Source organism: Poecilia mexicana, unplaced genomic scaffold (assembly GCF_051168715.1).
Source record: "Poecilia mexicana isolate PSO_F unplaced genomic scaffold, ASM5116871v1 scaffold_3, whole genome shotgun sequence".
Classification (NCBI taxonomy): Eukaryota; Metazoa; Chordata; class Actinopteri; order Cyprinodontiformes; family Poeciliidae; genus Poecilia; species Poecilia mexicana.
The window spans coordinates 12,894,840-12,907,078 of record NW_028263372.1 but is presented as its reverse complement, the minus strand read 5'-3'; the positions used below and the strand labels follow the sequence as shown (position 1 = coordinate 12,907,078).

Below are 12,239 nucleotides of genomic sequence, written 5' to 3'. Positions count from 1 at the left end.
AAATTTGAAAGGATAAACACAGTAGAAATCAAAATGCTTTACAGTAGCAAAGTAAGAAAGCTTTGTTTGGGCTAGCAAGATAGCAACCACTTTTCCGACTTTATAAATAAATCAAAATGCTTTGAGTTTTCCTTAATTGTTCAGCGTCTTTTTTATTTGCAGTGCGATTCGCCCTACATCATCACTTTCTTCAGTGCCTTCTTTGTGGAGAACAGGATTTCCATATGCACAGAATTTATGGATGGTGAGTTTTTCTGCTACGTTGCTTTCTCCCTCACTGCCTACAGCTATGCAGAAGAGACTTGAGGGAAGAGCCCAGCTCTGTCTCTCCGCTGAGTATCCATTTACACTTCTGCAGATCAAAGGATTGCCTGATCGCTGTGAGCTGCTTAGCATGGATGTGTGCTAAAAGCTACAAGGGCGTGATAAATCTTGACTGAAGTGCATTTGGAGATGTATGCACTGGTGTGAGATCGGGGACAGTGTGGTTCCTAGGCGTGTGTTTGTCTAAGTGCGTGTTAATGCAACGATTCCCATGTTTCACACATTCAGCAGTGCGTCAGTAAAGTCTGTAACTTCTGACTACTTCATGGAACTTTTCTTAACCTGAGTTACTAGTAAACGTAAACATTATGCTAGGATCAGTTATTTGCATTATAGAAGATGGACTATAGCAAAAATCATCATGTAGTTTGACGTCACAGTCGTGTTGAAATTGGAGTTTTCCTTATGATTCTGGAACTACTTTTTATGAAAAATAAACAGTTTTGAAGTGAAATTCAAACTAAACTGATATTTACCTTTAAACAAAATCTTAAGCCAAGGCATTTTCCTCCTCACTCAAATTGTACATGTTTTTTACTATGATTTTCCTTAGTTTCCTTAGAGGAAATGTAGCATTCAGTCATATTACACGGGTTAAACCCAGGCCTACAAACATCTTTGTTTTTCCCCATGCAGGTGGATCTTTGGACGTCTATAAAAGAATACCGGAGCACGTTCTGGGAAGGATCGCTGTGGCAGTAAGTTTCTGAGCCTGATTGTCAGATCAGGCATTTATTTTTAGTAGAGTTGGAGAAAGGGTGGTGTGCGTGTCGGATCCTTTTCTCTCATATGTTCTTGTCCCTGTTAAAGCCAGCTTTTTGACGGAGACGGCCTTGAAGCCGATTAATGCACAGCTCTTTTCCACACTCATTACCCTCCCTCCGGCTCCGGCTCCTCTTTTGTGTTGCTTCCCCTTTAACTTTGTCCGTAATCAAACAGTGACAGCTATTTAATCAGTGCTAATTCTGTTTCACAGCTTTCCCTCCTTTCTACTGCCACAGTTGTTAATTATCACTGAAAGAAAAGCACCCGGGGAGGTTGCCAGTTGTTGCTCTTGCACCACAACCTTTCAAGACAGTTTTGTGTTTCGTTAATTTCATTCATCTCTTTATGTGGCATATCAGCGGTGGATGACAAAAGCTTTGGAAGTGGCTTGCATATTGTGTAAATGAAGAAATCACCGCAAAGTGGTGGAAAAACATTTGAAAATGAATAATAGTTAAACACCCATTTAGCTGTCAAAAGAGGATCTGTCAGGTAGTGGGGACAGTTTACACGAACCACGCATCTTTAAAAACCTTTCTTTCTCACTCGATTCACATTCATGTTATCTTTTCCAGGCATATTTCATTAGTTCCTTTATTCGTTGTTTAATTGTGTGACTAATTTCCAAGCTTAGATAAAATGATGATTGCATTTGAGAGTCTTAACTTCCAACATAGTTTCCCTTTTGCCACAGCAGTGCAAATCTTTTTTTAATCAATTCACCGCTTCAAGTTTGCACGATGTGAATCTGGGAGGTTTTCCTCCGAGTCTTCTGTCTTACGTGGCCATCGGTTGTGAACGCTTCCACTACGGGAGAGGAGGCAGAGCTTTGTAATTTTAACCAACCCTGTTTTCTTAAGCCACAACTTCAGATTATTTCACAGTGTTTACACTCTGAGAGAGATTTAAAATCGATTCTAATTCAAAGGATGTTTTTGATATTTCCACGTCTTTCAAGCCTAAACTCTGTATGATGTGTATCAAAGTAGCATTAACCGCAGTAATAATACGTGTAACAATACATCAAAAAAAAATATATATATATATTACATTATTAATTATCAATTTACATTGGTGCAAAATGTTAAGTATCTATATCTTCAATTTTAAGATGTTTATTTTTACATTTTTAAATGTTTATGTCTGATGCCTGTGAAAGCTTTGAAAGAAAATCAGTCAGTTGTGGGAGTCGAAGTAGATGCAAATGAAAAATAAATTGTGAATTTAAGTGAATAGAAATCTTATCATGACATGCTTTGTGATACGGGCAAACATCGTATCGTCATCCAAACAAATCTATATAATATCACATTGCGATAAAACAAGTGATCTATTCCCATAAACCACACGCAGATGAGGTGCAACATGTCGGCTTCTTCCATATTTAATATGTGTTAAATGATAACCCAAACCATAGTTTTTTTCTATTTTGAAACAAAAATGGTGTGAAATATTCTAACTTGTCATATTTATGTTGTTTCTCCAATCAAAGCAGACCTCTGTGCTTTATTTATTTAACATTTCTACAAAGGTTAGTTGATATTATGAATGCATTTGTATGTAAGCACTTTAACACACACGAGTGGTTGGGTTTAAATGTTGTGTTTTCTAACAAAAACCTCCACCTGTTTGAAAACTCTGGTGCTCATCTTTTACTGTGAGACGACCAGATTGGTTTGGTTCAACCAAAGATGTTTCAAGTCATAACCAGGGCTGGTTCTAGACCCGGCTCTTAACTGGTTCTGTAAGAGAGCCGGCCTACTTTTCCACCACCTGAGAGCAGGAGCCACAACGTTACACCAGTAAATGTCCTTCAAACTGTTCAACAACCGGCAGGGCTAGTGAATCACAATACCAGCTGCGGAAAACAGGAGTTAATCACAGCTTTCAGAGCAAAATATTTTAGCACCACCTGGAGACATTAAAGGACTAACAGAAATGAGTCAGAGATCAAGTTCATGTATTCGTAGGAAAATAATCGGCCGCGAGCGCAGCTGTAAACAGCGTGTTGACCTGCTTCGACTCTGACAGCTGATTTCTAAATAAACAGCCATTTTTTTTTCTTTTTTGTTACTCTGATACGAGTCTAGCATTGTGTTACTGTTAGTTTTTTTTTTTCTTCATTTGACCGATAAAGAGCGGAATGAAACCGAGTTTCAGATTTTTATCTGTTTAAAGTCATAATCTCTCCGTTTTCCCCGACCTCGTGTCCCCAGGTTGTAAAAGGCCTGACATATTTGTGGAGCCTGAAGATACTTCACAGAGGTGAGTAAGGTTGCTGCGTTATTAAAAAGAAAAAAGAAAAAACAGGGCAGAGTTGATAAAGACAAGCGGCAGAGTGCTGATGTCGCAGTTCTTATCAAGCAGTTTGTCTCCACAGATGTCAAGCCTTCCAATATGCTGGTGAACACCCGAGGACAAGTCAAGCTGTGTGACTTTGGTGTCAGCACGCAGGTACTCTGATTTGTTTGTGCCGGAGCGAATGAAAGAATGCAGGATGGGAATGCGAGGAAGCTGTAGAGTGGAGCTGCGCCGCCGCAGCCCTGTGCATTCATAGTGTGTGTGTGCGCGTGGTCAGCTTGTCAATCACAGCATTCATTCTACACTCAAGACATCAGAGCCATCCCCAGGGTCATCTTCTCACATTAGCGCCCCCCTTTCCATTGTTCTGCGTCCTCTGAAAAAAAAAAATAAAAATCACTTGCTATAATTATGACACACACACAACGCTGAGCCGCATTGATATGTATTCAGTAGATTGGAGGGGAAAGCGTAGGCAGCAGACAATAGCCTTGTCATCGTGTGTGTGTGTGTGTGTGTGTGTGTGTGTGTGCGTGCGTGCGCGCGCGTGCACGCGCCAAAGTGTGTTTTGTAATGTAATCATCAGGGACAGACCTTCACCGTCCCCAAAACACCCAGAGCCGTGGACTCGGTTTTCCCTTTCAGCATCCTGGCACGCAAACAGTTTTCCCTTCTTTGGAAAATTGGTCCTTCATTCATAACCTTCACTTCCTTGGCTTCCTAAAGGTGAACACATGTGTCCCACCCCTCTTTTTGTTCTATTTTCTTTTTTGTTTACTTGTCTTTTATGCATGTAGACCCTTCATCCTTGCCTCATATTCAGTAGGACGTTAAGAAAAAAAAAAAAGCCATATGGGAGCAGACAGTCATTATCAGGGTTGTGTCACTGATGACATACACACTCTGATGCCATCGTCTCTTGTTTGAGGTCTGAGTGCACCCCCCCCCCTTACATGACAGTAGATTTAGGGAATGCAAATCAACCATAGCTGCTGTTCTCTTTCTGACGTTGTAAATTGTAAAACCTTTTAGTGTTATTTGTGTTTAACTATTATAATTTTAAGCTTAGTTACTTGATGTGAAGGAGTCTTTTCTTTCCTTCTGCAGCTGGTAAATTCTATAGCAAAAACCTATGTGGGAACCAACGCATACATGGCAGTAAGTTTTCTACTTTTTATTGTATCTGAAGGTAAAATTTTGCACTTTGATTTTCGATACATACATAATTATTTTTTTTTTGGTTTGTTTGTAGAATAAGCTAACTTGTTTTATCTCGACAGCCTGAAAGGATATCAGGAGAGCAGTATGGGATCCATGCTGATGTCTGGAGTGTGGGCATCTCTTTCATGGAGGTATACTATTTTATTTATACATTTTTTTAGACATCAAGCTTTTCCTTTTATATTTCACACAGAAAGGAATGTGAAAAAATTAGCAAGGAGAAAAATATCAAATGTAAAGTAAGGTGGGAGTTCTCAGAAATTTTCAAACCTTTTATGAACATGATGGGAATTTATATGAATCAGATGGAAAATTTGATTCTGATTCTGCAATGTCATATTTGCATATTAAACATTCATAAAAAATATTATAGTAATATTAACATAAAGTTATTTCATTTCACTAGTCAGCGGGACCAAATGTTTTGCTTCAATAGTCTTGTTTCTTGGGACTCGGTAGTTTGGTGTTCTAGAAATTTCCTGCGTTGGAGGAGTTCATGCAGGACGCTGGCCTCCGTACCTCTATGTGGAATAGCATAGCTGCACTCATTGCACTGGGATTAAGTCTGGTTGCTCTAGTCAAGATATTGTAACGTATTTTCAGTAGATATACCAACCTTTTCTTTGAGTAAAATCTGGGCTTATTCCTTTTGATGTCCAGAAATTCCCAAAGAACCTCTTGTAGCTTTATACATCTACAGCTGAAATGTAATATCAACTATTATGTGTGTGTCTGTGCACGGTCATCTTTTTTCCATCACTCTACACGTTGTTGATCATGTTTGAGGGACGCACTGCTGTCTAACATTTCAGCTTAACAACTAGACTTCCCCGTTCTCCTGTCTTCCCATTTGCACTATTGATTTTCCATCCGTTTCTGTCTGCAGTCGCCTCTCTGCCATGCAACAAATGATTCATGCCCCTGTCTCACCTTTGTTTGTCAATAATGTTTAATTCAGTCACTCTAACCAAAATGGATGAGCTCAGTATGATGCACTCCTGTTGAGATTATTAACACATAATCCGTGTGATGAAGATGACCCATCTCTTCGTTGCTTGCTACCGATGAATGCATTAAGCAAATGAAAGGAAATGACCTTCAGTTTCACTCAGTTTGAGTCAATCTTTAAGCCACTTCTCCATCTATTTATGATAAAAAGAAGAAAATGTTGGGAGCACTTTCAGATGAAAAGCACCCACCTCGTCAAAATGTTCAAAAGGCGGCGACGTGTCAAACAACGTGTCACTTAAAATAGTACAAGTACACGTTTTATTATGCAAGGCATTGACTGCGTTGTCCTCCTGTTCTTTATCTGTCTATGTCAGTGTTTTTCAATCATTTTTGGGCCAGCACCCACCTAGCCCTTATTCAGGTCCCTCACCGCCCCCCACCAAAGAATTTGTAGGCTACTTTGATCTATTTGCAAAACGTCTGAGCTCTGCAACATTAAAACATGGATAGAACTGTAACTACAATAATTATAGCTCTTCTTCTCTTCAGTGTTTCTGTCGGTTTCTGGTGGTGCAGCTCTGTGCTGCCTTCAGGAGAATGGGACATCAGAGTATCATCCATAAAATTTCACCCACATGACATTTATTGTGCAAACCAGAGCTTTCAGTGGAAAAACAAAGTTCCAGGTCCTTTTAATGCCGTACAAATATGAGCCAGAAACATGGATTATATCTTCATATAGACCTGTCTATTGAGTTATAGATTCATAGTTTTACTAGACAGAAATTACAAAGAACAAATCTGGTTCTTAATCAAATCCTAATGAGTTAAATTGAAAGTGTCATGGAGTCATTAGCCTCATGACAATAACACTGACATGAAAAATAATATTGAAGGAATAAATATATCAAATCTAATTAAAAACATAAATAAGTGATAAGTTCTTTACTGTTATGATCTGTAAGATATATTTATTCTCAGTACTAGATATGGTCTCAACAAACCCATGGCACTTCAACAATATTATTTTACCTTTTATCTGGAAATAGTGTCTGTTTATTCTTGCCATACAGTCCTCTGTATTAAGTATTGCCCGAAAGGTCTTGCCATACCAGTTTATTCCTCTGTATTTACTTTAGCTTTTTAGTTTATTCTTGCATTTTCTTCTTCATTCATTCCCATTTAGTTTTCTTTGATTAGTATTATCCTCTCTTGGTTTATTGCTATGTCCACTTTAGTTCTTTTCTGTTGCTAGATTTATTTTATCGTTTATTGGCCATCAGTAATCTTCACTCATCACCTGCTGCGCCGCCTAATCGTCATGCGTTTCACATCATGTGTTGATTTTTTACTGTTTAGCGTCAGATCCTCTGTTTTTATGCCATAATTCACATCTAGTTCGTCGCTCCGTTTTATGTCCCGCTTCTCCTGTTTCAGAGTTTTACACAATGTGCGCGTCAGTTTTTTTTTTTTTTTTTTTTTTTTTTACTCCCTAAGGTGCAGGGCGGTCAGGAAACATATCGATGGGGAAAAGGCAGACTGACATAAACCTTTTAAAACAACGGAAACAATTTCGGTATTCTGATTATTGAAATTTAAAAGTGCTGTTGTACCGTTGTTCTATCACACCCGTTTCATACTGGACCACTTACAGCACCGGTGTTAACGCTATAAAATGAACACTCTCTATTGTGGAGGGATTTCTTTATTTAAATGGGTTCATTTTTCAGAGGGATACACAGTGAGGGTATCGTGATTTTAGTAATTAAGAGCGATTTTCTGTTGTCCTTCCATGGAAGCGGGCAGCCTTCAAACGGAAATAAAACACTTTTTAATATAAGTTGCTGCTTTGACATGATCACAGAACTGGCAAAACATATGTACAAAAATACCAGACAAAGTGAATCACAGCAACGTCATCAGCCGGTGTAACGCTGAACTGATGTGGTGAAGCTACAAGTATCAGGAGAACGGAGCTCCGCCAAGAAGCTACAAACACTGAATAGAAGAAGAGCTGCCATCGATACCGCTGCAGCCAAGCATGTTTTAATGTTACACAATACAGTTTTAGCAAGTTGCTCAAAGTCTAACCTGGTATTGTTGTGCATATAAGGTGTAAAGTTTACCTTCGACTAAACGCCCCCCAAAGGAATCTCACCGCCCCCCTTTTGTAAAAATTTCCGCCAGCACCCCCTGCCGTCCTCTGAACGCCCCCCGGGGGGCGGTACCGCCCACGTTGAGAACAGCTAGTCTATGTTGTTCCGGTGAGGGGGGCGGAGGGGGTTGGAGGAGATTGCATGGAGGTTATTAAGTAATAGCTGACGTTGTTTGACCGAGAAGTATTACCAGCAGGTGGGCACTAAGCTTACTTTGAAGGCTGGAAGTCTCCGCTAGTACATTTGCTTCAGCACCCACGTTCTCTCACTCTGTCCATTTCTGAATACAAGAAGTGGGAATACAATGCTGTTTGAGCGCATAAAATTTAAATATACAGTTTAATCTAAAGCTTAATGGTGTACAATTAAGTTACATACCGGAGCATACGCTCCCATGTAAAGATTATAGCCAGTGTTTGCCACAACATTCAGCCCAGTTGTTATGAATGTGTTTTTGAGTGTCCTAATAAAGCGCTATATAATTTTGATGTTATTCATTTTTTCCACTGTTGGGATTTTTCACACATAGGAAAATAGAAATTGTATGAAGTGTTTTTGTAATTTGTTTTTTGGTGTTTTTAGATCTCTTTTATTAGTAATTATTGTTCTTCTTCTCACAGTTGGCTCTTGGCATGTTCCCGTACCCTCAAGTAAGTCGTTTTTAATTTTATGTTTGTATTGCATTTTATAAGTATGAACTGTACTTGACAGATAAATAGCAGTATCTTAAAATGTAGTTGGGCATTATGCACGATTAAAAGCAATGGTTTCAAAACTTCTCTCTAATACAGTAACGTCTTAATGAGCGGCCACTGATGGCTCCACAATAACTGGAGGTTTCTCTGGCTCAATAGGCATAGAGTGCTACAACACAACCCCTCCCCCACCTGTTGCTGTGCACTTTTGTCTTCCTCACAAGGTAGAAAAATTAAGGCGTGTGTCCAGTCCAGTCATGAAAAGCACCATCCATCACTCTTATTTAGGGCTGAAACGATTCCTCGAATGATTCGAGTACCTCGATTACTAAAATTCCTCGAGGAAAATTTACCTGCCTCGAAGCTTCGTTAATTTGTGTTTTATTAGTTAGCGCACCGTGTTCCGGCCGGGACTTCATTTGCGTTGCGCGGAGCTCTCACTTCCACCTCTGAGTTGTTGACAAAAGCTAAGTCTCAGCGGCATAAAGTCCAATCTTCAAGATTGGCCCGTGGGGATTTTATTGATTGATGATAATGCCCGACTTTTTATCGTTTTTTGGGGAACCAATAAGCATCCTTAAAATGACTGGGGGAATGCCTGGAGTACGGCAGCATTTCTCCTCCGGGGCTGCTGGTTGAAAGCGAACGGCGGGAAGAGCGCTGAGGTGAGCGGATAGCCTGAACAGGGCGGGCGGCTGAGTAGCTGATGCTTACCGTGTAAATGTAGCTTTACCGACGAACAGCACAATAAATTTCATATCCCGGTCAGAAGAAACGGGTGGCGGAGCGCATCGTACATGGCTGGTAGATGAGTTTCTGAGTGTGACCAGTGAAGGTGTCGTAAATATCCCGTATTGCTTCCCCCGTGTTCGTCCCCCGGTCTAACGGTTCGTCAGTCCGCTGGTCTATTTCCTCCCCTCCATCTTACGTTCGTTCATTCGCCTTCTCCTCCCACTCCAGGCGGCATTTCCCGTATTTTCAAACCCAAAGCGTGACAGGTTAGGTGGCAAGGTGAGTTTAATTAATCTATTAAACTCACTGAAGATGAATACATGAACTAAAAGCTGGATTGTAGACATTTTTTATAAGCATATTTGTGAGCCTGCCTCTTTGTTATTAAATTCAATATAATTTCAGATTTTTCTATAACTTTTCTTCTGGTTAACTTAGAAAGTGAGCTATTATTGTTACAGGTTAGTTTTCTAAACTACAAAAAAGCAACTGTTAGGGATGCTCAAATATGAAAAATTGGACTGATATTGATATTTGATAGTAACACTGGTATTATGCCAGATTTACCAATATTTCATTTTAGAATTTTTTTTTATCCGATTACTCGATTAATCGTAAGAATAATCGATAGATTACTCGATTACTAAAATATTCGTTTACAACAGCCCTACTCTTATTTAGTTAACACAATTTTAAAACTACTAAATAAGAGTGATGGATGGTAATTTTCATGACTGGACTGGACACACTTAAAGCAAGCTAGTGAATTTAAGCTGCCGACAGCAGGCTTCACCCCGGCAGATAGCCTAATTAATAACCAGCTTGTATTTCTTGAGGTGTTTTATAAACAGCCGATGGACATGAATTGATATTCTGCTCAAAAACATGGGAATAATACTATGAAGTTTGACAGCTTATTGTTTCAATTTTCTGGCTACGCTTTCTTCTAGACTTCCTGTTAGAGTCTGTGTTAAAATCAAATTAAGCATGAATGTTACAGTTTAACATATAACAACAGCACTGGTCAATATTTTATGTAATTCCAACAGCAGTAGGACGAGTTGTTGCTTTTCTGTGTTTCTTTAAAGGGATGATTTTATCAATTAATATAGTTTGAAATGTGTGTGTAAATACTGTGAGATCATGATATTTCTAATCTAGGTTGATTTACCCCCCCAACAAATTCCTTTGATTGTTTTTGGGTGGAGGTTCTGCAGATTGTTCCTGAGTGACACTGACATACTAATAATCCGAGGAATTTTCCGTTCCTGTTTATACTGATAAATATTTGTTGTTTAGATACAGCTTTCAGTGTATGAGGCTGTTGTCTGGGCCCGTTCCCTCCTCCTCATTACAGTAAATTAAAATCCTCCTCAAATGTAATTGCTGACTACAGAAGTGACTTCCCAATCCCATCAAGTCTTAATTAGTACTTTAAGTTGGCTTTAACTTGCTAATCCGTCCCTGAGCAATCTGAATCTGGTCACCTCAGGATACCTGCTGGCTGCTCTCCTGCTAAGAATCTAAAGAAGCGGATTTATGTTCAGGATGTATTGTGTGAAAATCAATCTCTCTTTACAATAAGGTAAAGAGACCTTGACTTTACTGTAAGGATATTATATAAAAAAAAAAAAATATATATATATATATATATATATATATATATATATATAGAGAGAGAGAGAGAGAGAGAGAGAGAGAGAGAGAGAGAGTCATGACTGGTATTCAGTCTTGACAGAATACCAAGGACGTTGTTGGATTTATTTGGATTATATGGTAAAATTTAACTGTGAGGGAATGAATAAAGGGATCACCAATTCTCTATAAGCCATTTATTTCTTCATTTTTTTTGGTCACATCTATACCAAGGGTATCTGCAATTATAGAGAGGTGTGCATCTCCTTTATCTCTTGGCTAGGTAAGCTAAAATATAAAATACAGCATGTCACAAAAGTCAGTACACGTCACATATTTTTGTAAATATTTTATTATATCTTTTCATGGGACAAGACCCACACATACCTATTTGTGTCTAAACTGCTGGCAGCAAAAATGAGTACACCCCTAAGTCAGAAAGTCCAAATCATGCTTAAAGTGTCATCATTTTGTGTGGCCACCATTATTTTCAAGCTCTGCCTTAACTCTCTTAATCTTGAAGTTCAGTAGATCTTCACGGATTGCCACTAGAATCCTCTTTCACTCCTCCAGGACATCATTTTCTGCTTGAGGATGCCTCACAGATCCTCAAAAGGGTTCAGATCTGGAGACATGCTTGGCCAGGCCAGCACCTTTGACAAGGCAGTGGTTATCTTAGAAGTGTGTTTGAGGTCATCATCGCATTGGAATACTTCAGTGGACTGGAGCACTGTAAATAATGCTCTGCTTAAGTATATCACAGTCCATGTTGGCACTCACGGTTCCGTCAGTGAACTGTAGATCCCCACAGCCAGCAGCAGTCATGCAGGCCCAAACCATGACACTTGAGAAATGGTTTCATTTGAGTCATAAAAGGCTTGTGAATGGTGCAGTTGCGTCTCCAGAACCTGCTACTTCACTGGAAGAAAAAAAAACTTTGCTTTTCACACAGCCCTTCTCTCTTCTTGGTGTTGCGTCTTTGTGCAATGCAACTGCCTATCCATCACCTTGGATTTACACCTCATGTGTCTCTGCTGTGCTGCGCACTTTACCGACAGAAATCAGCCATTACTGGCCGCGCTGATTTAGTGCATGGACATCAGTGCATCAAAAACTCCCAGCAGACTTCCAATCCAAAGTTGACAGTTTCTGTGAGTTTGATGAAAAGCAGCTGAACACAACATGTCACCAAATCAAGTTTGACAATTTCTAGATACTTGTAACTTATACATGAGTGGGACTTGAAGTCCAAAAACTACAGTAATTAAGAATTAATCTATAACCTAGTTGGTGTGTTTCCATGATCAGTGAGGCTGATTCCGGTAGATATTGCTGTTTCTAATGTTCATTCTCAAAATGAGACATTGTGAAAGGGAAGAAAATTCATATTTCTATGCAGCAATAGAACCCATACACATCTGCAAGTCAATATATGGAGAGTTTGTGTTTGCGAACTTAA

The 12,239-nt window shown here is 39.3% G+C and overlaps 1 protein-coding gene across 1 annotated transcript in view; it reads left to right on the top strand.

Annotated features, from left to right (window-relative positions):
* Positions 1 to 12,239, top strand: part of map2k5 (mitogen-activated protein kinase kinase 5) — a 57,817-nt gene that overhangs the window by 18,943 nt on the left and 26,635 nt on the right. The window contains exons 11-17 of the mRNA XM_014998652.2: positions 163 to 244; positions 961 to 1,022; positions 3,306 to 3,354; positions 3,470 to 3,543; positions 4,498 to 4,548; positions 4,671 to 4,742; positions 8,339 to 8,368. Coding sequence (XP_014854138.1) covers positions 163 to 244; positions 961 to 1,022; positions 3,306 to 3,354; positions 3,470 to 3,543; positions 4,498 to 4,548; positions 4,671 to 4,742; positions 8,339 to 8,368 — 420 coding nt within the window. The remainder of the gene's footprint in view (positions 1 to 162; positions 245 to 960; positions 1,023 to 3,305; positions 3,355 to 3,469; positions 3,544 to 4,497; positions 4,549 to 4,670; positions 4,743 to 8,338; positions 8,369 to 12,239) is intronic.